The sequence below is a fragment of the Salvelinus fontinalis genome, chromosome 13, assembly GCF_029448725.1.
Source record: "Salvelinus fontinalis isolate EN_2023a chromosome 13, ASM2944872v1, whole genome shotgun sequence".
Classification (NCBI taxonomy): domain Eukaryota; kingdom Metazoa; phylum Chordata; class Actinopteri; order Salmoniformes; family Salmonidae; genus Salvelinus; species Salvelinus fontinalis.
The window spans coordinates 52,426,454-52,450,136 of NC_074677.1; the positions used below are offsets into that span (position 1 = coordinate 52,426,454).

General features: G+C 46.0%; 1 protein-coding gene across 3 annotated transcripts; it reads left to right on the forward strand.

Moving 5' to 3' along the window:
* Positions 1-1,349: 1,349 nt before the first annotated feature.
* Positions 1,350-15,908, forward strand: LOC129868959 (nuclear factor related to kappa-B-binding protein-like). 3 transcript variants are annotated; one of them, XM_055943337.1, is made up of 26 exons: positions 1,350-1,409; positions 1,829-1,972; positions 5,390-5,591; positions 5,672-5,799; positions 5,885-6,056; positions 6,204-6,302; positions 6,393-6,466; positions 6,633-6,717; positions 6,842-7,004; positions 7,259-7,370; positions 7,956-8,082; positions 8,196-8,273; positions 8,376-8,464; positions 8,567-8,613; positions 8,732-8,795; positions 8,916-9,087; positions 9,162-9,268; positions 9,389-9,512; positions 9,908-9,987; positions 10,589-10,761; positions 10,878-11,130; positions 12,585-12,776; positions 12,964-13,680; positions 13,914-14,020; positions 14,143-14,278; positions 14,463-15,908. In XM_055943337.1, the coding sequence occupies exons 2-26, from the start codon at positions 1,847-1,849 to the stop codon at positions 14,589-14,591; spliced, it is 3,756 nt and encodes a 1,251-aa protein (XP_055799312.1). In that variant the 5' UTR covers positions 1,350-1,409; positions 1,829-1,846; the 3' UTR covers positions 14,592-15,908. The 3 variants fall into 3 exon arrangements, with proteins under 3 accessions (XP_055799312.1, XP_055799314.1, XP_055799313.1); XM_055943339.1 differs by having other exon boundaries at positions 8,735-8,795; XM_055943338.1 differs by having other exon boundaries at positions 1,353-1,430.
* Positions 15,909-23,683: the final 7,775 nt, after the last annotated feature.

Below are 23,683 nucleotides of genomic sequence, written 5' to 3' on the forward strand. Positions count from 1 at the left end.
ACCTCAGTAAACCTGACTGCTTGTGTACCTGCCTGGTAACGTTATACCGTGAACGTCTAGCAACCAAAAGGTTGCATGTTCGGATTTCGTCACGGACAACTTTATAATTTGAGCTAATTAGTAACTTTTCAATTACTTTTTGGCTACTTTGCCACTACTTATCATATTAGCTAATCCTCCTCCTAACCCTTTAATAACCTCCTCCTAAAGTTAACCCTAACTTTAACCCTTACCACTAACCTAGATTTTTTTTGTCATCGCTTGGCCGTACCTCGAACACATTCCATATCTGGGAATATCTTTATATCTTGACAGTAAAATAAGCAAGGAGATAGACCAGATGCTTTTCAACTTTCTTTGGAGAAACCGTACCCATTACATTAGGAAAACTGTTGTAATGAACCCTTATGAGAATGGTGGACTGAATTTTCTGGACTTTACTACTTTAAATAATACTTTTAAGATCAATTGGATAAAACAATTCCTAAGAAGACCCACTTCTATCTGGAATTTTATTCCTCATCATGTCTTCTCTACTTTTGGTGGCCTTAGCTTCATGTTGTTTTGCAATTATAATATTGACAAAATTCCAGTGAAACTTTCTGCTTTTCATCGGCAGGTTTTCTTGTCATGGTCTTTAATTTATAAACACAATTTTTCTCCACACAGATATTATATATGGAATAATCGGGATATATTGTATAAAAATACTTCTTTGTTGCCACACACATACCTACTTGTTAACAAAATTAAGGAAGTCTCCTTTAAAATGATTCATAAATATTATCCTGCCAACCACTATATGGAGAAGTTTAAGGAAAACATCAACTCAAATTGCTCCTTTTGTAATGACCACCCAGAAACAGTGTTGCATCTTTTTTGGCATTGTATTCATGTAAGAAAACTGTAGCAAGACATCAGTAGATTTATAATTGAACACATTTATGAAGATTTTACACTAGTGTGGAGAGATGTACTGCTTGGATTCTTTACATACGATAGAAATAAGCTGAAACATTTTTATGTCATTAATTTCATTATTCTTTTGGCCAAATTTCATATACACAAATGTAAATTTACAAACAAAAAAACACATTTTCTTACCCTACAAAAAGAAATTGAACTGTATTTTAAGACAGTTAAATACTCTACTAACAAAAAAGCTGTTAGAATTGTGAGTGTATGTATATGTCCTTGTGTAATTGTAATATGATATTGTACCCCCTAGCTCGATTGTCCATTGTATATAATCTATATATACTTGTGTTCCCTCATGTACTTTCTGTATTGATTTGTTGTTAAAAAAATAAAAAAACATATCTGGGAAATCGGAAGTACACAAGGCTGCAGACCGGAAACAATATCGGTACGTCTTTATTATGATCCCCCGCATCTGACTCTTATTCGATGTAAGTGTGCTCTATTTTCAGGTAAATTCGTTAATTTAGGCTTTATTAGCAAAACTAGCTAATTATATATTGTTTAAGCACACAATGCTAGCCAGCATAGCTATCCAAAGTGTGCAGAATACTCAATTGAATCGTACTTTTGCTGGTGTCTTATCTTGCTTTAGCTAACTAACGTCGTTAGCGTTCATAATTCAGCTAGTTTGCATTGGCTTGTTCTTCATCCATGACATGAGAATATAATATATAGTTAGCCAGCTAACTAGCAAGGTAGCTGTTTTATGTAGAAATGTAGCTAACGCAGGCTAAAGCGCTTCTAGTTAAGTTTACCTTATCCTAGCTAGTTAGCTAACTGTCAATGCCGGACACGTGTGTTTTTAGCTAGATACCAATGCAATTCATTCTTATTCATTTTTTTATAGATCTATAGGAATATCAGAATGGATGTCCTTGATCACATGCTGACAGACCCCCTGGACTCAGAGAAGGTCAATGATGGGCGCATCACTGAAGAGTGCATGTTGGGAGACTGTCGAGTGAGCATTCCAGAAGACCTGCTTGAGGATGTGAGTAGCTAGCGTTTCCATGTAAAAACCCACATGAGCACTAACGTGAAGTTCTTATGCTCACATCAAATTGTTTCAAATTAAAGCTAAGAGTCTATATTTTTTTATTTATTAAAGCATATAGAGTACCAGTCAAGTTTGGACGCCTACTCATTCAAAGGTTTTAATTTATTTTTAATTTCTACATTGTTGAACATTAGTGACGACATCAACTGTGAAATAACACATATGGAATCATGTAGTATCCAAAAAAGTGTTAAACAAATCCAAATCTATTTATTTAGCCACCCTTTGCCTTGACAGCTTCCCAGAGGGAATGGCGTATCGCTGCAGAATGCTGTGGTAGCCATGTTTGTGTGCCTTAACTGTGCCTTGAATTCTAAATAAATCACAGACAGTGTCACCAGCAAAGCACCCCCACATCATCACTCCTCCTCCATGCTTCACATGGGTAACCACACATGCGGAGATCCTCCGTTAACCTACTCTGCCTCTCACAAAGACATGGTGGTTAGAACCAAAAATCTCAAACTTGGACTCATCAGACCAAAGGACAGATTTCCACTGGTCTAATGTCCAATGCTCATGTTTCTTGGCCCATGCAAGTCTCTTCTTCTTATTGGTGTCCTTTAGTAGTGGTTTCTTTGCAGCAATTCGACCATGGCCTGATTCACGCAGTCTCCTCTGAACAGTTGATGTTGAAATGTGTCTGTTACTTGAACTCTTAAGCATTTATTTGGGCTGCAATTTCTGAAGCTGGTAACTCTAATGAAATAATCCTCTGCAGCAGAGGTAACTCTTGGTCTTCTTTTCCTGTCTCGGCCCTTATGAGAGCCATTTTCATCATAGTGCTTGATGGTTTTTGCTGCTGCACTTGAAGAAACTTTCAAAGTTCTTGAAATGTTTTGTATTGACTGACCTTCATGTCTTAAAGGGATGATGGACTGTCGTTTCTCTTTGCTTATTTGAGCTGTTCTTGCCATAATATACACTTGGTCTTTTACCAAATAGGGCTATCTTCTGTATACCACCCCTACCTTGTCACAACACAACTGATTGACTCAAATGCATTAAGAAGGAAAGACATTCAACAAATTAACTTTTAAGAAGGCACACCTGTTAATTGAAATGCATTCCAGGTGACTACCTCATGAAGTTGGTTGAGAGAATGGAAAGTGTGTGCAAAGCTGTCAAGGCAAAGGTTGGCTACTGTTGAAGAATCTCAAATATAAAATATATTTTGATTTGTTTAACACTTTTTTGGTAACTACCTGATTCCATATGTGTTATTTCATAGTTTTGATGTCTTCACTATTATTCTACAATGTAGAAAATATTAAAAATAAAGAAAAACCCTTGAATGAGAAGGTGTGTCCAAACTTTTGACTGGTACTGTTTATATGTATATACTACATGACTAAAAGTATGTGGACACCTGGTTGTTGAACATCTCATTCCAAAATCATGGGCATTAATATGAAGTTGGTCCCCCTTTGCTGCTGTAAGAGACTCCACTCTTCTGGGAAAGGCTTTCCACTAGATGTTTGAACATTGCTGCAGGGACTTGCTTCCACTCAGCCACAAGCATTAGTGAGGTCGGGCAAAGCTGTTGGGCGATTAGGCCTGGCTCGCAGTCGGCGTTCCAATTCATCCCAAATGTGTTCGATGGGGTTGAGGTCAGGGCTCTGTGTTGTGTTGAGATTTCAAGTTTTTCCACAACGTTCTCGACAAACCATGGACCTCGCTTTGTGCACAGGGGCATTGTCTTGCTGAAACAGAAAAGGGCCTTCCCCATAATTTTGGCACAGTTGGACTCACAGAATGTCATTTTATACTGTAGTTTTAAGATTTCCCTTCACTGGAACTAAGACCCCTGGCCCGAACCATGAAAACAGCCCCAGTCCATTATTCCTACTCCACCAAACCTTACACTTGGCACTATGCATTGGGACAGGTAGCGTTCTCCTGGCATCCGTCAGATTCGTCCGTCCGACTGCCAGATGGTGAAGCGTGATTCACCACACCAGAGAACGTGTTTCCTCTGCTCCAGAGTCCAATGGTGGCGAGCTGTACACCATTCCAGTCGACGTTTGGCATTGCACATGGTGATCTTAGGCTTGTGTGCGGCTGGCCGGCCATTTCATGAAGCTCCCAACGAACAGTTCTTGTGCTGACGTTGCTTCCAGAGGCAGTTTGGAACTCGGTAGTGAGTGTTGCAACCGAGGACAGATGATTTTTACGCAGTATGCGCTTCAGCACTCAGCGGTCCCGTTCTGTGAGCTTTTTGTCCTACCACTTCACGTTCGAGCCGTTGTTGCCCCTAGAAGTTTCCACTTCACAATAACAGCACTTACAGTTGACTGACTAGATTTGGTCTGATCTGGACCAACCAAACTTGGTACTGTTTGGTGGCAGAGCTCATTAGCATAATAGCCAGTGTGTAGAATAATACCCAAACATGCAAAGGAGGATATTACATGTGTGTGCCTGTTCATAATTAGACATTTCTGCATGGTACAGATCAAGGACCCACGATGTCATTCTGTTACTGTCATTCGGTTACTGGGTGTCCATTCACTTCACTTACCGTAATTCAATAACCAAAATAGATTTTTTCAAACTCAAGGTGTCATATCATAGCTGACCATTCCTTCTGCAGACATCTGAATCTGCGCTGTTCTTTGAGTAAATGTGTCTTTGTAACTAACATGTTCTATTCAAATGATTCCTTTTGGATAGAGTTGTATGGTTTGATTAGCTTTGCAATCAATGGTTTTTGTTTGGCATACTTTTAAAAGTGAATAATCGGGGTCTCCCGGGTGGCGCAGTGGTCTAAGGCACTGCATCGCAGTGCTAGCTGTGCCACCAGAGATTCTGGGTTCGATCCCAGGCTTTGTCGCAGCCGGCCGCGACCGGGAGGTCCGTGGGGCGACGCACAATTGGCCCAGGGTCATCCGGGTTAGGGAGTGTTTGGCCGGCAGGGATATCCTTGTTCTCATCGCGCAATAGCGACTCCTGTGGCGGGCCAGGCGCAGTGCACGCTGACCAGGTCGCCAGGTGTACGGTGTTTCCTCCGACACATTGGTGCGGCTGGCTTCCGGGTTGGATGTGCGTTGTGTCAAGAAGCAGTGCGGCTTGGTTGAGTTGTGTTTCGGAGGACACATGGCTCTCAACCTTCGCCTCTCCCGACTCCGTACGGGAGTTGCAGTGATGAGACAAGACTGTAACTACTACCAATTGGATACCACGAAAATGGGGAGAAAAAAGGGGTATGAAAAAAATAAAAAGTGAATAATCGGAGTCTCTGCATCATTCTGGTACTTGTGGAATTGCTTCTCATCATATGCTGTGTATCCATTATGTTTACTGTATCGTGATCATTGCATTTACAATTCTGTGTATATGTTTTGCAAACAGCCTGAAATCTTCTTCGCTGTGCTGAGTGAAAGCACATGGTCTAAAGTACTGACCCATGAACAGAGGCAGCATCTCCGTCAATTGTTACCGCACTTTCCCGACGACAACACCTCTGAGCAGGACCGCACCATCAGTGACCTCTTCAACAACCAGAACTTCTGCTTCGGAAACCCCTTGCACCTTGCACAGAAACTGTTCAAAGGTAACACTGCCCATCTCTCTCAAACTGCTTGTTTTTTTGAGTACGTTTCTGGATTTTGTGTGACTCTGTGCTCTCCCCAGATGGCCATTTTAATCCAGAAGTGGTCATGTACAGAGAGCTGTGTGCCAAGTCCCAGAAAAAACGTCAGCTCTACTCTTTGCAGCAGTACTACCACAAACTCCTCAAACAGATCCTGGTCTCTAGAAAGGTACGGCAGACATCTTCAAGCTTCGGTCTCAAGCACAAGGTGAATGGCCTCCGTCAGTATGTTCATATTATTTTGGCGGGTTTAGGAACTACTGGAGTTGGCGGTCCGCAGTGGCCCTGACATCGCGGTAAAGAGAAAGTGCCCCGCCCGGACGCCTGGTGAGATGCAGGAACAGAGGGTTAGAGGAAGAGTCTGTTGGATACTAAGGGAAGTTAAAACGGAGTGTGGAGACCGATACCCGTCATCTGACGATGATGGTGAGCCTGCTTTCATCAGCCTGGATTGAAACGGAATTGCGTTTAGCAGCATTGATTAAGTGTCATATTGTTCATCTTTCCCTGTTCGCTATGGGTCAATCCCAATCTGAACCAATCATATGTTGTTCTTTGTGTTTGCGGGTACAGCCTCTTCGCTGCCAACACCTCAGTCTCCTTCCTCTCCCACACCTACGGTCTCTGTCAGGGTTCTGCCCAGTCTCTCCACCCAGGACATGAAAACCACCGGTCAGTTAGTCTATCTTATACAGCTACTGTAGTGTATGTATAGGCTGTGCAGATAGACCGACTGAAGATTTGGGACGTTTGCTCACACAGATAAGCCAGAGCTGGGAGCGAATGACATGAGAGCCATGCTACGGAGACATAGAGAAAAGAGGAGACGACAACCGGTTAGTTTCTTCTATGCTTCTCCATACACAAAAACATCCCAGAAATTTGCCGCCCATTTGAATCCCGAAATCAATGTGTGAATGGATATGAGGGACACTCTCGACCTAATATCATCTTGTACAACATCCCCTCGCATCCTAATCCTAGTCATTCTTATTTGCACAGGATCATCCAGATTTGATGACCTCTGACATCCACTTGGGCGACATGATGTCTAGAGTGGACATGGGTCGTAAGGGCGCCATGTTGGGTGAGTACAAACACCAACACCGTAAACGTCAAGCGAAATGAATCGTACATAGCCGGACTCTATAAGATCCTGTGATCACAGCTAATGTCGAAACAATCTGAACTTGTAACCTTCTATTATCTAGCACTGTTTGACCCGGCTCGGCCCAAGAGGAAGATGAGGGAGGAGAGGAGAAAGAAGATGAGGAGAATTAAAGTGGAGTCCGAGGATCCCTGTCAGGCTCTGATGCCTTCAGAAGCTCCATCACTTGACACCCCAGTCACTCCACTGCCCAGTGTCAAGGAAGAGTGAGTTTATGTAGTCATCCCACAAAGATGCCATTTTTTCCGTACAAGAGTTTCTAATTAAATATGGCATGCAATTGATACGTTAGGACATCTGTGGTCATACGTTTGATGAAATGAAGCAAAATCGCAGCTTTACTGATATTCCTGTGCTACCGATATTTCTATGCGGTCATGAATTCAATTGCACACTGCAGTCCATGCTTTTCCCTCTGCGTAGGCCTGCTCTCATGTGCATCTTCTATCGCCATCTACAGGCCGTTGGGGGAGGTGCAGGACAACCCTGTCATGGTGGAGGAGATTGCTGTGACCTTCTTCAACCTGCTGGAGAATATCCTGAGACTAGAGGGGCTCGCCAGCACAGCCATGGTATTTACTCGTGCCACTCGTGTTTATTGGTCAGTGGTTCTCAAACTTTTGACCCTCGACCCCGAAAAAGAAGTGGTTCAAATCTTGCATTTTGAAAATGCAAGATACAGAAATAAACTATATTTTATACCTGCATTTTTAGCTGAAAGTCATTCATGTTAGGAGCCAATATGAATTAGAGATATCATGCCATTTCTTTGGAGTCCAGAGCAAGCAGCTACAGTAGGATACTGCCTGCTTCTATGCAGCAGAGGTTGCAGGAGTGGATGAAAAGTATGGCCTTTCCTCACAAATATCGTAATTCGTTCGCCAGAACATGTTACATCCTCATCCCATAAGTATTGAAGGTAGTGCGATGTTACTGCTGTTTTGGTTCTGCACAGATGAGATGTTTTTGAGACAACAATTTGGTCCAATATGTTAGTAACTTATGTTAGTAACCAGATCAAAATGGGTCAGTTTTACACTCGAGACCCCCAGTTTGAGAACCACTGGTGTATGTGATGAGCTGAACTCTAACTTTGTATTGGAACTGTTGTAAATGCTTGAAAAGGATCTAATGAATCATGCATGTCCCGGTGTTAGTTGGAGGAGAAGGTCCGACAGTGGCAGACATCTCCAGCTAGTTCCCTGAACCCCCGGTTCTCCTCGGCCTCCTGCTGGTCAGATATGGTGCTGCCGGCCCTGCACTTCCTGGCTGGGGAGAGTAAAGGTGAGCACGGCAGACTCCCTCTCCTCTGGATCATTTAAAGCAGTAATGTGTCATTATCGTTATCTTTCTTTCTGCTCTTTGCTCACCATCTTCCCGATCTCTCTCTCATTCAGTTGGTATGATGGCTCTTCCCAGTGGCTTCACCCCTTATGTTGTGTTCAGGGAAAACTCACAGCAATGGGAATGGATTGGTAATATCTCTTTTGTCAGTTAGTTGATTTGTCCAAATTCTGGCACAATGCAAATGAAAATATTTCAGAAGTTTGAGACGTAAAGATTTGTCTCAATCTCAGGTCTTGAAGGTCCCAGTCAGAATGGACAGAAGGATTTGAGTGCTCTGTGGCAGCTGTGGGTCGACTCCAAGGACCTGGTTGTGGTCAAGGTATTACGGTTACGCATTTTCACCTCTCACTCCTCTCTGTCAGGGTGGTTGTTTTCTGTTCCCTGTAATACACTTGGACTAAAATAACAATGTCCTCTACAGGCAGAATGTGAAGAACTAACAGAGATGACTTCTCCCACCCCTAGAGCGTAAGTTTCCATGTTACTCAGGTCACGGATGACCTTACTCAGAATGACTTAGTGTATGTGTTCATTGCCATAGAGGGATTTTATTGTAATAATTTTTTCTGTTCTCTCTGGAACTAAGCAGTTGGACAGACTACGTGGTGCGTGCCAGCACTGGAGACGAGAGGCATGTTTTTCAAGTGCAGGTCAGTGTCACGTCTCTACCTTTTTTAGTCTAGGATCTCTTCTGTATCCAGTATTATTCATAAAGACCACACATATTCTCTGCAATCGTTACGTGTCCATGTTCTTGCTTTGATCATCAGGAGCAACAGCGGTATGACCAGCCACACAAAGCTTTCACCTTCAGAATGCATGGCTTTGAGTCTCAGGTGGGGCCTGTTAAAGGGGTCTTTGACAAGATGTCTCTCAACAAAGCCAGAGAACACACTCTGCTGCGCTCGGACCGCCCAGCCTATGTCACCATCCTCTCCCTGGGTAAGTGTGAGATGTTGTTGCAGTAGCTTTAGGTTAGATGTGAGGTATGTGACTGGACTGCTGCTCCTCCTCAGTGCGGGACGCAGCAGCCCGGCTGCCCAACGGAGAGGGGACCAGGGCTGAGATCTGTGAGCTGCTCAAGGACTCTCAGTTCCTGGCACCAGATGTCACCAGTGCTCAGGTTAGAGATTCACTGTTGCTGGGTTGTTGTTGTCACTCGTAAACACAATGTTTTGACACAGCTGTTCGGTCGGTGTTTGTCTGTGACAGAGCAAGGCACCTGATGTGCTGTTTCCTGCAGGTGAACACGGTTGTGAGTGGGGCTCTGGACAGGCTGCACTATGAGAAGGACCCCTGTGTGAAGTATGACATCGTCCGCAAGCTGTGGAACTACCTGCACCGCGACCGCGGTCAGGAGGAGTTTGGTGAGCAGGACATTCTGCCAATGGAATGTGAGAGGAATAGGATAGGAATTGTCACAAATGCTGTAACCTCGTCCCCAGGCTATAGTGCACAGTGCATATACACCTGGGATATCAACCACTCAAAGTTGGCCTTAGTGGGAGTGACCTACTGAGTGAAGTATTTGTCGTCTTTTAATTTTAGAGAATCGCACAACTGCGAGGCGTGGCTCTGTGCTTTTGGTGTGCTAGTGACTGGGTTAAGGCTAGGGTGAAGGTGTTGTGGGAGATCTGTTAGTAGATTAAGACAATGCCTATGCGCCAAGAGTTTCTCCCAGCTCTCTGTATTGGCTAACGAAAGGCCAAGTTTGACTATTACAACTACTTTAACAACAAGTCGTAATTCTTTCCCCATCCAGAGAAAATTCACCAGGCTCAAGCTACCGCTGCCAAGGCCAGAAAGACACTGCAGCAGAAACCTAAACCTGCATCCAAGCCTGTGAGTCCCACCGCCTCTACTCTGCTGTGACTACTGTACAGCTGACAAATAGATGGTTCATAACCTCTATACTGTATACTCTTACATACTCTCTCTGGAGACTTGGCATCTTTGAATGTGGAAAGTCTTGGCTGAACCACTTGTCAATGGAATCCTGATGGACTAATCAAACTGTTTCTATATAATGAGCTCTGTTGTTGTCTGACATGCACTGAGTGAACAAAACATTAGGAACACCTGGTCTTTCCATGAGGGTGAATGGGCAAGACAAACTATTTAGGTGCCTTTGAACGGGGTATGGTAGTAGCTGCCAGGCGCACTGGTTGGTGTCAAGAACTGCAACACTGCTGGGTTTTTCACACTCAACAGTTTCCCGTGTGTCTCAAGAATGGTCCACCACCCAAAGGACATCCGGCCAACTTGGCACAACTGTGGGAAGCATTGGAGTCAACATGGACCAGCATCCCTGTGGAACGCTTTCAACACTTTCTAGAGCCCATGCCCCAACTCAATATTAGGAAGGTGTTTCTAATGTTTTGGACACTCAGTGTATATTATGGTATGTGTGTTGATGGTGACTAAGCATCCTGTGTGTTATAAGTCTGGCAGTAAGGAGGACGGTGGTAAGACCTCTGGAGACCTGGAAGCTGGTGATATGGGGGGTCCCATGTCCCCAACTCCCAGCACCCCTGGAACCCCCAAATCACCCCTCGCCCCTGTAGCCACAACCCCCACCAAAGCTGGGATCCCAGATTCAGTCAAGACCGGTCCTGGGTCAGTATAAAACAGCTTCCGTGGATGACGTCTTATCAGGCTCAATTAAACACATACAGTATTTGTATATTCTTGATGTTATGGAAGTACTAATGCCCTGTTCTCTTCTCTCTTAGTTTTCTCTTAGTGTCTCCTCCCCCCATTCCTCAACTGGGGACCCTGTTGTCCAGCAGCCAGTCTGGCCCACAGGTCTCTCAGCCATCTACCTCCCAGCACTCAGCCAGGGTAGTGGGCCACCAGTCAGGCTCTCCGCCTCAGGTACGAGTGGTCTCTGCCCAGACAGCAAGAGGACAGCAGGCCATGTTGGTGCAACAGACCCCTCGACAGATCAGAGTGCCAGTCACCGTGGGTGCTAAGGTCATCACACAGGTGAATAACTGACCATTCTGTTACCAACAATCCTATTCTGACTAATGAGTCTCTTTAGTTTGAAATCAATTTTGAGAAGAGTTAAAAATAGTTCCCTGGAATTTGCACAGTATTTAACTCTATTAATCAGCAGTGCTGAGCGATTACCCAAAACTTTGGTTAATTTGTTTTTTAAACAACTAACTGACCAATGTCTTCCATTTTGTTTGTTCTTTTCCTGTGAGCTCGATGTGCAGTTTCTGTAGAGATAAATCAGATCAAGCCTGAACTGTGCGATGTAGTAAGGAGCTGTAGTTACAGGCCAATATTCTACATAGTTTAGTGCAGAAAACATGGTAATTAACTACAATGACCATAATCCATTGCGCGGCCGCTTAAACTTGTCCGGTCTGTGCGGAGCAGAAAAGAGCGAATGCGCGATCGGGAGGGATTGAAAGCATTTGCTCCAAGAGCATGAAAGTACTACGTGATTGATAGTTATTCAGCAGTCATAAAAGTATGCCTTATTTACTTTGAAGAACTACTAAAATAGTAATTTTTGTCAGACAACACAGGCAGCAGCTCTATAGAGATGAGATGACTTGGAATGAAGTAATAAAGTCATCAAATATTAAAGTAATGTGAATAAAAGATGGTTAATAAGTGATAAGCAGTAATGGAAAGCAGTGGTGTAAAGTACTTAAGTCAAAATACTTACAAGTACTACTTAAGTAGTTTTCTGGGGTATCTGTACTTTGACAACTTTTACTTCACTACATTCCTAAAGAAAATAATGTACTTTTATGTCCCTACATTTTCCTTGACACCCAAAAGTACTAGTCAAATTGTGAACGCTTAGCAGGACAGAAAATGGCCTAATTCACACACTTATCATGAGAACATCCCTGGTCATCTCTACTGCCCCTGATCTGTCGCACTCACTAACACATGCTTCGTTTGTAAATTGTGTCTGAGCGTTGGTGTGCCCCTGGCTATCCGTAAATTAACAAATACAATTATTCCGGATCATTTGCTTTATATGAAGAATTTGAAATTATTTACTTTTACTTTTGATACTTAAGTATATTTAAGACCAAATACTTTTAGTATTTTACTGGGTGACTTTTACTTGAGTAATTCTCTATTAAGGTATCTTTGTTTTTACTCAAGTATGACAATTGAGTACTTATTCCACCACTGATGGACAGTCTCTACCATCATGGGACTTTTATAAATTGTATTATTCTGTGTTACAGCATTCAACCCACGTAGTTCATAGTGTGTTTTAATGTCCCAAAAAATAATCGATATCGAAAATTAAAACTGAACCGACATCAAAAAGCACTAATCGCTCAGCACTATTAATCAGACATGGTCTTGAACCACAGATAAGAGACATTTCTTTGCTGTAATGCACCGGTGCATGTAATTGAAGGGTTGTGTTTCTCCTCTCTTCACACTGTTACCGTGAGCAGACCGTGGTGTCGTTACCACTAAGGACCCTGTCTTTTGGTAGCCCCACCCAGGGGCAGGCAGCCAGAGGGCAGACGACCCTGTCGATGTCAGGCCTGACCACTGCTCAGACTGGCTTCCCTGGCAGCCCTGCACACCACCCAGCCTCCCCCGCTGTCCTACAGGGAGTCACCAGCCAGAACATCATCCAACAGGTGAACAGGAAAGTGGTAGATTTCCGTAGGAGCCATTTTAAGAAGGGTTTACATGGAAATAAGCTTTCAAAGAGAACATTTTAATCTTTATAGTTTCAATGTAATGTGTTCACGAAGGAGCCTTCTTTTTCAATTTTGTTGAAATCATTTCCTGTGTTTCATGCTCACATCATTTCTGTCTCTAAAGGTGGCCATCACAGGCCAGATGGGCGTGACGGCTCAAGGTGGAGCAGCTATTCCAATACCCGCTACGAATCTCCGCATCCAAGGCAAAGATGTGCTCCGCCTGCCCCTCTCCTCCATCACCACAGACTCTAAAGGACAGACGGTGCTGCGGATCACACCTGAAATGATGGCCACCCTCACCAAGTCCCCCGTCACCACCTTCAAACTCACCCCCGACATGTTAGGCACCGCCACCACCAAGAGCATATCTGCTACTCTCCATTTGACCCCACCCCACCACTCCTCCCCCTGCAGCCCAGCCTCCTCCTCGGGTGACGTTCTGACGAGCAAGACCTACGCTGGCACCACCACCCTGCTGAAGGCTGCAGGGGACGCTATGCGCCTGATGCCCACCCTGGCAGTCACTATGGCCGAGCAGAAGGCCAGAACCTTCTCCACCGTCTCCTCGTCTGACTCGAAGAGTGGCACCACCATACAAATAATGCCCGGCCTCGGGGTCATCCCACAGAAACGGGGTCAAGCCATCACCGTGACAACCACCACCGGCAGCAAACCAGTCTCCACTGGGGCTGCGACTGTCCCCATAGCCCCCAGCGGAGTGGCCGTAGCTAAAGGGGTGACGATTGGCCCTTCTGCCTCAGGCTCTCAGACTCAGGGAACAGCCACAGCTACTGTCCGCCAGGTCCCCGTCACAGCCACAGTGGTGTCCACACGACCAGTAAGACCCACAGCTTCATCAACATGACTATTATCTACCTCTTCTATTTACTGTGGGATTCAGGATGGTTGTATAATAACAGCACTGTAGTTAGGAGTCGGGAGGTTTATCGTAAAGGGATATGTTTTATTTTCAAGACATTCTATCTAGCCACGTTCTCTATAGCCCCCACCACCCCACCTTTTGAAATGGTCTTCCAATGATTCTCCCCATCTTGGTCTTTATTTCCCCAGGGGAAGCTACCAGCTCGGATCCCAGGGCCTCTGTCTGTCCTCAGCCAACCACTTAAAAGCAAGAGTGGGATGACCACGCCCATACTGAAAGGAAACATCAGTACGAAGTGAGTTCTCATGTTCAGCCTTAATGATCTGTAACAATATATGTGTCAAGTCTTCCCCATGGCCGTAAGCAGCCTGGTATAGACTGACTGGGGTGTCTCTCTATGGTCTCTGCTCTGTGCAGTATCAGCAGTCTGGGCAGGAACATCATCCTCACCGCCATGCCTGCAGGCACCAAGCTGATAGCTGGGAACAAGCCAGTCAGCTTTGTCACGGCGCAAGAGTTACAGCAGCTGCAGCAACAGGGGCAGGCCACTCAGGTCAGTCAGCAGCTTTTTCAATACTCACCCAGCACACAAACAAACTGAATTCAGTTGTAGGAAAAGTAACGTTTAGTATGCAGGAGCATTTCCTGACCATGTGATTGGGGGGGGGGGGACTCCTGGCCCGAGGCATCGGGTATAGTAGTTGGTAGGAGTTGTTGACGTGCATTGTCTCCCCCAGGTGCGTTTCCGGACGGTGCCAGCCCAGCAGCTCTCTGCAGCAGGCTCCCCCAAGTCTGTGTCCGCTGCCGTAGTCACCACCGCCCCCTCACCCAAACGAACCCCGGACCCGCCACCGCCGGCACAGTGAGACGCAGTCCCAAAGCCTGCTACTGCTCTGTGCGGTGCTACGACCTGCGCTTCAGAGGCAACTGATGCCTGGGAGCCATAGCGCATCTCTGCTCTCGCAATGTTTCGGAGGACACTGATGTCTGGAGGGTTTGCAGCAGATGAACGGAGGAGTAATCCCAGGACAGCATAAACCCTTTGGAGACATTTGGTTTCACCTGACATACAGTGCCTTCTGAAAGTACTCACACCCCTTGACTTATTCCACATTTTGTTGTTACAGCCTGAATTCAAAATGGATGAAATAGATTTTGTTTCTCACCCATCTACACACAATACCCCATAATGATAAAGTGAAAATGTGTTTTTAGAAATGTTAGCACATTTTATTGAAGATTAAATGCATATCTCATTTGCATAAGTATTCACACCCCTGAGTCAATACATGTTAGAATCACCTTTGGCAGCGACTACAGCTGTGAGTCTTTCTGGGTAAGTCTCTTAAGAGCTTTCCACACCTGGATTGTGCAGCACTCCCCATTATTCACTTCAAAATGATTCAACTTCTGTCAAATTGGTTGCTGATCATTGCTAGCCAACCATTTAAGTCTTGCCATAGATTTCCAAGCAGATTTAAGTCGAAACTGTAATTCGGCCAATCGCGATCATTCACTGTCTTTTTGGTAAGCAACTCCAGTGTAGATTTGGCCATGTGTTTTAGGTTACTGTCCTGCTGAAAGGTGAATTCCTCTCCTGGTGTCTGGTGGAAAGCAGACTGAAGCAGGTTTTCCTCTAGGATTTTGCCTGTGCTTAACTCCATTCCTTTTCTATCCTGAAGAAATGTATGATTACAAGCAGTGGAGGCTGCTGACGGGAGGACGGCTCATAATAATGGCTGAAATGGAGTGCATGGAATGTTATCAAACACATGGAAGCCGCGTGTTTGACACGATTCCATTAATTCCAGTCCATCCATTACTATGAGCCGTCCTCCCCTCAGCAGCCTCAACTGATTACAAGCATACCCATAACATGATGCAGTCACGACTATGCTTGAAAATATGGAGAGTGGTACTCGGTAATGTGTTCTGTTGGATTTTCCCCCAAACATAACACTTTGTATTCAAGACAAAAAGTTAATTGTTTTGCCACATTTTTTGCAGCATTACTTTAGTGCCCTGTTGCAAACAGCATGCATGTTTTGGAATATTTTTATTCTGTATCGGCTTCCTATTTCACTGTCATTTAGGTTAGTATTGTGGAGTAACTACAATGTTGTTGATCCATCCTCAGTTTTCTCCTGTCTCAGCCATTAAACTCTGTTACTGTTTTAAAGTCACCGTTGGTCTCACCGTTGGTTAAATCTTGATTCAGAGGGGTTGGGTTAAATGCAGAAGACACATTTCAGTTGAATGCGTTCCGTTGTACAACTGACCAATGTGTGTGGTGTGTAGGCCAGTGACAAAAAATATATACATTTAATCAAAAAAAAAATTTAAAGTAAAGGGTTGTGAATACTTTCCGAGGGCACTATATCTGTTGTGCAAGGCTAAGAGTTTGCATCACCATGGAATTGAATTGCTTTACTACAGTAAGTGTCAGGCAAGGTTCGGTCAACAGCTTGCAAATGTCATTATGCCAACTAGACTGAAACTGCCCTAGTTTCTACTCATGGTAAACAGACTGGAGGTGTTTTTTCACCCGACCTGTTGATCTATATAAAACATTTCAAGTTGATTTGCTATTCATTTCCATCCACTTCAAGTTTGAGTTTATTTTTATTTTTACAGGGACGGTGCACATTAATCAACGTTTCAGTAAAAGTGCCGGTTTTAGCCAGCCGGCTAATTTTCAACCGCAGTCCCTGGGCAGGTTATTAAAAATAATTACAATATAGACAATAGCAACATAGAACAAGCAAGACATAGCAACATAGGACAAGCAAGACATAGCATACAGACAGAGCAACATAGGACAAGCAAGATGTAGCATACAGACAGAGCAACATAGAACCAAAAGCAGCAAGACAAAATTCATAAAAGCTACAAAGTGTTTCCACACATGTCTGTTGTCTGACACCTACAGACAACAGACATGGAAAGTGGCAATACACAGCTAGGGACCATGTTCACAAATCTGATTGACCTTTAGCCATGTCTTCATGCATTTTGTGAAAGTGTGATATGTGGTGCAGTTATGTGTGCCTGATGGCAGTGTATTCCAGACATGGGAAGCTCTCACAGAGAATGCAGATTTACTAAAGGTGCTTTTCCTTAGGGGAACTATACAGTCACCTCTCATGGCAGACCTTGTAGATCTGCTGCCATATCTTTGGGTTTTCTGTTTAACAAAAATACTGAGTGGAGGGGGAGCCGAGCCATTTAGGATCTTGAATACAAGACATGCGTCGGTGTATTGCACAAGATTTTCCCAACTCAGGAGCTCATGCTCTCTGAGGATGTAACAGTGATGATGGCTATTGGGCTTCCTATCAAGCACTTTGAGAGCCTGTTTGTAGACAGACTGAATAGGTTTTAATGTTGTACAGCAAGCTTGGGCCCAACTAGTCAAGCAGTATGTGAAGTGGGGGAGTATCATAGATTTCAAGTACAGTTTTGCTACCTCTGTAGTCAAACAATTTCGTATAAATCGGAGATTAGCTAGGTTGAATTTGGTTATTTGAATTACCTTTTTCACATGCTTTTTAAAAGAGAGGTTGGAATCAAGTATGATGCCAAGGTACTTAAAATCGGATACCACCTGGAGCTTCTCCCCTGACACATAGACATCTGGCTCAGTAGCATCTGTTGCCCTCTTTGTGAAGAACATGCAAACAGTTTTTTTCACATTGAGATGCAAACACGAGTCACTGAGCCGCTTTGTAACCTGGACCATTACAGTAGTGAGTTCTTGTGCAGCTTGTTGTTTGCTCTTTGCATGCACATATATCACTGTATCATCTGCATACATTTGAACTTCAGACCCAGTACAGACAGAAGGCAGATCATTAATGTACAGGCTGAACAGGAGGGGCCCCAGTATTGACCCTTGGGGTACACCCACATCATAGCTAAGAGTGGGCGACAGCTCATTGCTCACTCTGACACACTGAGTTCTGCCTTCAAGGTATGATTTCATCCATCTCAAGGCATCAGGGGAAAAGTTGAACTTGGATAATTTTGTGATGAGATTCTCATAGTTAACAGTATCAAAAGCCTTCCTTAGGTCCAGAAACACAGCCCCAACAGCACCCCCTTTGTCCATCTTGGACTTCACATTTTCCAGAAGAAAGCAGTTGGCCGTTTCTGTGGAGTGTTTCGCTCTGAAGCCAAACTGCATGGAGTGTAATGTGAAGGGGCTGTTGTTGCGGTGGGCAATCAGTTGTTCTGCTACACACTTTTCAGCAACCTTTGACACCACAGGTAGTATACTAATGGGCCTGTAGTTATTCACGTCAGCAGGGTCGCCTGATTTAAAAATGGCCATTATTATGGCCGACTTCCATACCCTTGGAAACACACCGAGACCAATTGATGTGTTGGTGACCTTAGTAATGGGGCCAATGAGTGACTCTTTGTAGTTTTTAAGAAAGGTAGAGTCCATCCCAAACACATCTTTGGCTTTAGAGTTCTTTAGTGAGCTAATCACCTTGTTCACCTTTGACTCAGAAACCTCCCTTATGATGAAGACAGGTCTGACTAGTATGATGTCTTATCCAGTAAGCAGATACATTGTTCTAGGTATCTTTCATCTCATGGATGCAGTGATCAGGCCCTCCATAGACTAATCTTATCACTGAAGATTCGAGTGCAAAGTTTGTAGTTCCATCTTTTGAGTATGGTATGATGAAAAAATGCATGTAATCTCTCTATAATATTGTCTCATTTGTTTGTGTTTGTCACGCCCTGGCCTTAGTATTCTTTGTTTTCTTTATTATTTTAGTTAGGTCAGGGTGTGACATGGGGAATGTTTGTGTTTTGTCTCGTCTTGGGTGGTTATATGGTAAAGGGGGTGTTGGGTTTAGTGTATGGGGTTGTGTATAGTGAATGTGTCTAGGTATGTCTATGGTTGCCTGAGTGGTTCTCAATCAGAGACAGCTGTCTTTCATTTGTCTCTGATTGGGAGCCATATTTAAGGCAGCCATAGGCATTATGCGTTTGTGGGTAATTGTCTATGTAGAACGTTTGTATCTTTTGTTATCGCACTTACGTTTGTAGCTTCATGGTCGTTTGTTGTTTTGTTTCGTTTTGTTATAAGTGTGCGTTTTGTGTTTCACTCGTCTCAAATAAAAGAGATGTATTTTTCACACGCTGCGCCTTGGTCCACTCATTATCCTCAAGACGATCGTGACAGAATTACCCACCACAACGGGACCAAACAGCGTGTTAAGCAGCAGCAGGAGCAGCGCACAAAGGATTCTTGGACTTGGGAGGAGATATCAATTTTCAATCAATTTTATTTTATATAGCCCTTCGTACATCAGATAATATCTCGAAGTGCTGTACAGAAACCCAGCCTAAAACCCCAAACAGCTAGAATGCAGGTGTAGAAGCACGGTGGCTAGGAAAAACTCCCTAGAAAGGCCAAAACCTAGGAAGAAACCTAGAGAGGAACCAGGCTATGAGGGGTGGCCAGTCCTCTTCTGGCTGTGCCGGGTGGAGATTATAACAGAACTATGCCAAGATGTTCAAAAATGTTCATAAGTGACAAGCATGGTCAAATAATAATCATGAATAATTTTCAGTTGGCTTTTCATAGCTGATCATTAAGAGTTGAAAAACAACAGGTCTGGGACAGGTGGCGGTTCCATAACCGCAGGCAGAACAGCTGAAACTGGAATAGCAGCAAGGCCAGGCGGACTGGGGACAGCAAGGAGTCACCACGGGCGGCAGTCCCGACGCATGGTCCTAGGGCCCAGGTCCTCCGAGAGAAAGAAAGAGAGAAGGAGAAAATTAGAGAGAGCCAAGATTTTCAAAATGTTCATAAGTGACAAGCATGGTCAAATAATAATCAGGAATAAATCTCAGTTGGCTTTTCATAGCCGATCATTACGAGTTGAAAACAGCAGGTCTGGGACAGGTAGGGGTTCCATAACCGCAGGCAGAAGAGTTGAAACTGGAATAGCAGCAAGGCCAGGCGGACTGGGGGCAGCAAGGAGTCACCACGGCCGGTAGTCCCGACGTATGGTCCTAGGGCTCAGGTCCTCCGAGAGAAAGAGAGAAGGAGAAAATTAGAGAGAGCCAAGATTTTCAAAATGTTCATAAATGACAAGCATGGTCAAATAATAATCAGGAATAAATCTCAGTTGGCTTTTCATAGCCGATCATTACGAGTTGAAAACAGCAGGTCTGGGACAGGTAGGGGTTTCGTAACCGCAGGCAGAAACAGTTGAAACTGGAATAGCAGCAAGGCCGGGCGGACTGGGGACAGCAAGGTGTCAGCATGCCCGGTAGTCCTGACGTATGGTCCTAGGGCTCAGGTTCTCAGAGAGAAAGAGAGAACGAGAGAATTAGAGAGAGCATACTTAAATTCACACAGGACACTGGATAAGACAGGAGAAGTACTCCAGGTATAACCAACTGACCCTAGCCCCCCGACACATAAACTACTGCAGCATAAATACTGGAGGCTGAGACAGGAGCGGTCAGGAGACACTGTGGCCCCATCCGAAGAAACCCCCGGACAGGGCCAAACAGGAAGGATATAACCCCACCCACTCTGCCAAAGCACAGCCCCCACACCACTAGAGGGATATCCTCAACCACCAACTTACAATCCTGAGACAAGGCCGAGTATAGCCCACAAAGGTCTCCACCACAGCACAACCAAGGGGCGGCGCCAACCCAGACAGGAAGTTCACATCAGTAATTCAACCCACTCAAGTGACGCATCCCTCCTAGGGACGGCATGAAAGAGCACCAGCAAGCCAGTGACTCAGCCCCAGTAACAGGGTTAGAGGCAGAGAATCCCAGTGGAGAGAGGGGAACCGGCCCTGGAGAGACAGCAAGGGCGGTTCGTTGCTCCAGAGCCTTTCCGTTCACCTTCACACTCCTGGGCCAGACTACACTCAATCATATGACCTACTGAAGAGATAAGTCTTCAGTAAAGACTTAAAGGTTGAGACCGAGTCTGCGTCTCTCACATGGGTACGCAGACTGTTCCATAAAAATGGAGATCTATAGGAGAAAGCCCTGCCTCCAGCTGTTTGCTTAGAAATTTTAGGGACAATTAGGAGGCCTGCGTCTTGTGACCGTAGCGTACGTGTAGGTATGTACGGCAGGACCAACTCGGAAAGATAGGTAGGAGCAAGCCCATGTAACGCTTTATAGGTTAACAGTAAAACCTTGAAATCAGCCCTTGCCTTAACGGGAAGCCAGTGTAGGGAAGCTAGCACTGGAGTAATATGATCAAATTTCTTGGTTCTAGTCAGGATTCTAGCAGCCGTATTTAGCACTAACTGAAGTTTATTTAGTGCTTTATCCGGGTAGCCGGAAAGTAGAGCATTGCAGTAGTCTAACCTAGAAGTAACAAATGCATGGATTAATTTTTCTGCATCATTTTTGGACAGAAAATTTCTGATTTTTGCAATGTTACGTAGATGGAAAAAAGCTGTCCTTGAAACAGTCTTGATATGTTCGTCAAAAGAGAGATCAGGGTCAAGAGTAACGCCAAGGTCCTTCACAGTTTTATTTGAGACGACTTTACAACCATCAAGATGAATTGTCAGATTTAACAGAAGATATCTTTGTTTCTTGGGACCTAGAACAAGCATCTCTGTTTTGTCCGAGTTTAAAAGTAGAAAGTTTTCAGCCATCCACTTCCTTATGTCTGAAACACAGGCTTCTAGCGAGGGCAATTTTGGGGCTTCCCATGTTTCATTGAAATGTACAGCTGTGTGTCATCCGCATAGCAGTGAAAGTTAACATTATGTTTTCGAATAACATCCCCAAGAGGTAAAATATATAGTGAAAACAATAGTGGTCCTAAAACGGAACCTTGAGGAACACCGAAATGTACAGTTGATTTGTCAGGGGACAGACCATTCACAGAGACAAACTGATATCTTTCCAACAGGTAAGATCTAAACCAGGCCAGAACTTGTCCGTGTAGACCAATTTGGGTTTCCAGTCTCTCCAAAAGAATGTGGTGATCGATGGTGTCAAAGGCAGCACTAAGGTCTAGTAGCACGAGGACAGATGCAGAGCCTCGGTCTGACGCCATTAAAAGGTCATTTACCACCTTCACAAGATACTGGAAGGTAAGGGACCTTGGGCTCAACCGGGAGAATATCGCCTCCCTCATGAAGAGCTGGAGGCAGCTAAAGCCGAGAGGAGGCGATATGAGGAGGCAGCACGGAAACGAGGCTGGAAGCCCGCGAGTCAAACCCAAACATTTCTTGGGGGGGGGGGGGGGGGCTCTCGGGGAGTGTAGTTGGGTCAGTCAGGAGACTTGAGCCAACTCCTCCTGATTACCGTAAGGAGCCGGTGAGGGCGGTATTGGAGGTGAGCGAGGTAGAGACTGTGAAGGATTTAATGGGGAAATTGGAGGAGAGAGTAATGAGGGGTTTGGTGCATGAGGCACGACATCCGCCCGACGGAGCGTGTCTGGGATTTGATGCCACCTGAGTCAGCTCTCCATACTCGTCCTGAGGTGCGGGCTAGCCTTCTGGTGAAGACCGTGCCAGCCTCACGCATCAGGCCTCCTGTGCGCCTCCCTAGCCCTGCACGTCCTGTGCCAGCTCAGCGCACCAGCTCTCCTGTGGCAGCCCCATGCACCAGCTCTCTGGTGCCGGCGCCACGTACCAGGTCTCCAGTTCCAGAACCCCGCACTCGCCTTGAGGTGCGTGCCCCTAGCCCAGTACCACCAGTGCTTACACCACACACCAAGCCTCCTGTGCGTCTCCAGAGCCCTGTTCCTCCTCCACGCACTAGCCCTGTGGTGCGTGTCTCCAGCCCATTACCACCAGTGCCTACACCACGCACCAAGCCTCCTGTGCGTCTCCAGAGTCCTGTGCGTCCTGTTGCTGCTCCCCGCACCAGCCCTGAGAGGCGTGTCCCCAGCCCGGTACCACCAGTTCCGGCACCACGCACTAGGCCTAATGTGGGTCTCCAGGGTCCAGTATGCCCTGTTCCTTCTCCCCGCACTAGCCTTCAGGTGCGTGTCCCCAGCCCGGTACCACCAGTTCCGGCACCACGCACCAAGCGTCTCCAGAGCCCTGTACGCACTGATCCTTCTCCCCGCACTCGCCCTGAGGTGCGTGCCCTCAGCCCGGTACCACCAGTTCCGGTACCACGCACCAGGCCTATAGTGCGCCTCGAGAATTCAGTGTGCCCTGTTCCTATTCCCCGCACTAGCCTTGTGCGTGTCTCCAGTCCGGTACCACCAGTTCCGGCACCACGCACCAGGCCTACTGTGCGCCTCAGCAGGTCAGAGTCGGCCATTTGCCCAACGCCGCCTGCACTGCTCGTCTGCCCAGCGCCGTCTGCACTGCCTGTCTGCCCAGCGCCGTCTGAGCCATCCGTCTGCCCAGCGCCGTCTGAGCCATCCGTCTGCCCAGCGCCGTCTGAGCCATCCGTCTGCCCAGCGCCGTCTGAGCCATCCGTCTGTCCCGAGCCATTAGAGCCGCCCGTCTGTCCCGAGCCATTAGAGCCGCCCGTCTGTCCCGAGCCATTAGAGCCGCCCGTCTGTCCTGAGCCGTCAGAGCCACCCGTCAGTCAGGATCTTCCAAAGCCGCCCGTCAGCCAGGATCTGCCAGAGCCGCCAGTCAGCCAGGATCTGCCAGAGCCGCCAGTCAGCCAGGATCTGCCAGAGCCGCCAGTCAGCCAGGATCTGCCAGAGCCGCCAGTCAGCCAGGATCTGCCAGAGCCGCCAGTCAGCCAGGATCTGCCAGAGCCGCCAGTCAGCCAGGATCTGCCAAAGCCGCCAGTCAGCCAGGATCTGCCAGAGCAGCCAGCCAGCCAGGAGCAGCCAGAGCCGCCAGCCAGCCAGGAGCAGCCAGAGCCGCCAGCCAGCCAGGAGCAGCCAGAGCCGCCAGCCAGCCATGAGCAGCCAGAGCCGCCAGCCAGCCATGAGCAGCCAGAGCCGCCAGCCAGCCATGGGCAGCCAGAGCCGCCA

Bases quoted from the DNA above. Each gene is read 5' to 3' on its own strand.
- LOC129868959 (XM_055943337.1), top strand. From the start codon at position 1,847: ATGGATGTCCTTGATCACATGCTGACAGACCCCCTGGACTCAGAGAAG. The intron at 5,592-5,671 runs GTAACACTGCCC...TGCTCTCCCCAG, and splicing joins TGCACAGAAACTGTTCAAAG to ATGGCCATTTTAATCCAGAA. The intron at 9,988-10,588 runs GTGAGTCCCACC...GTGTGTTATAAG, and splicing joins CTAAACCTGCATCCAAGCCT to TCTGGCAGTAAGGAGGACGG.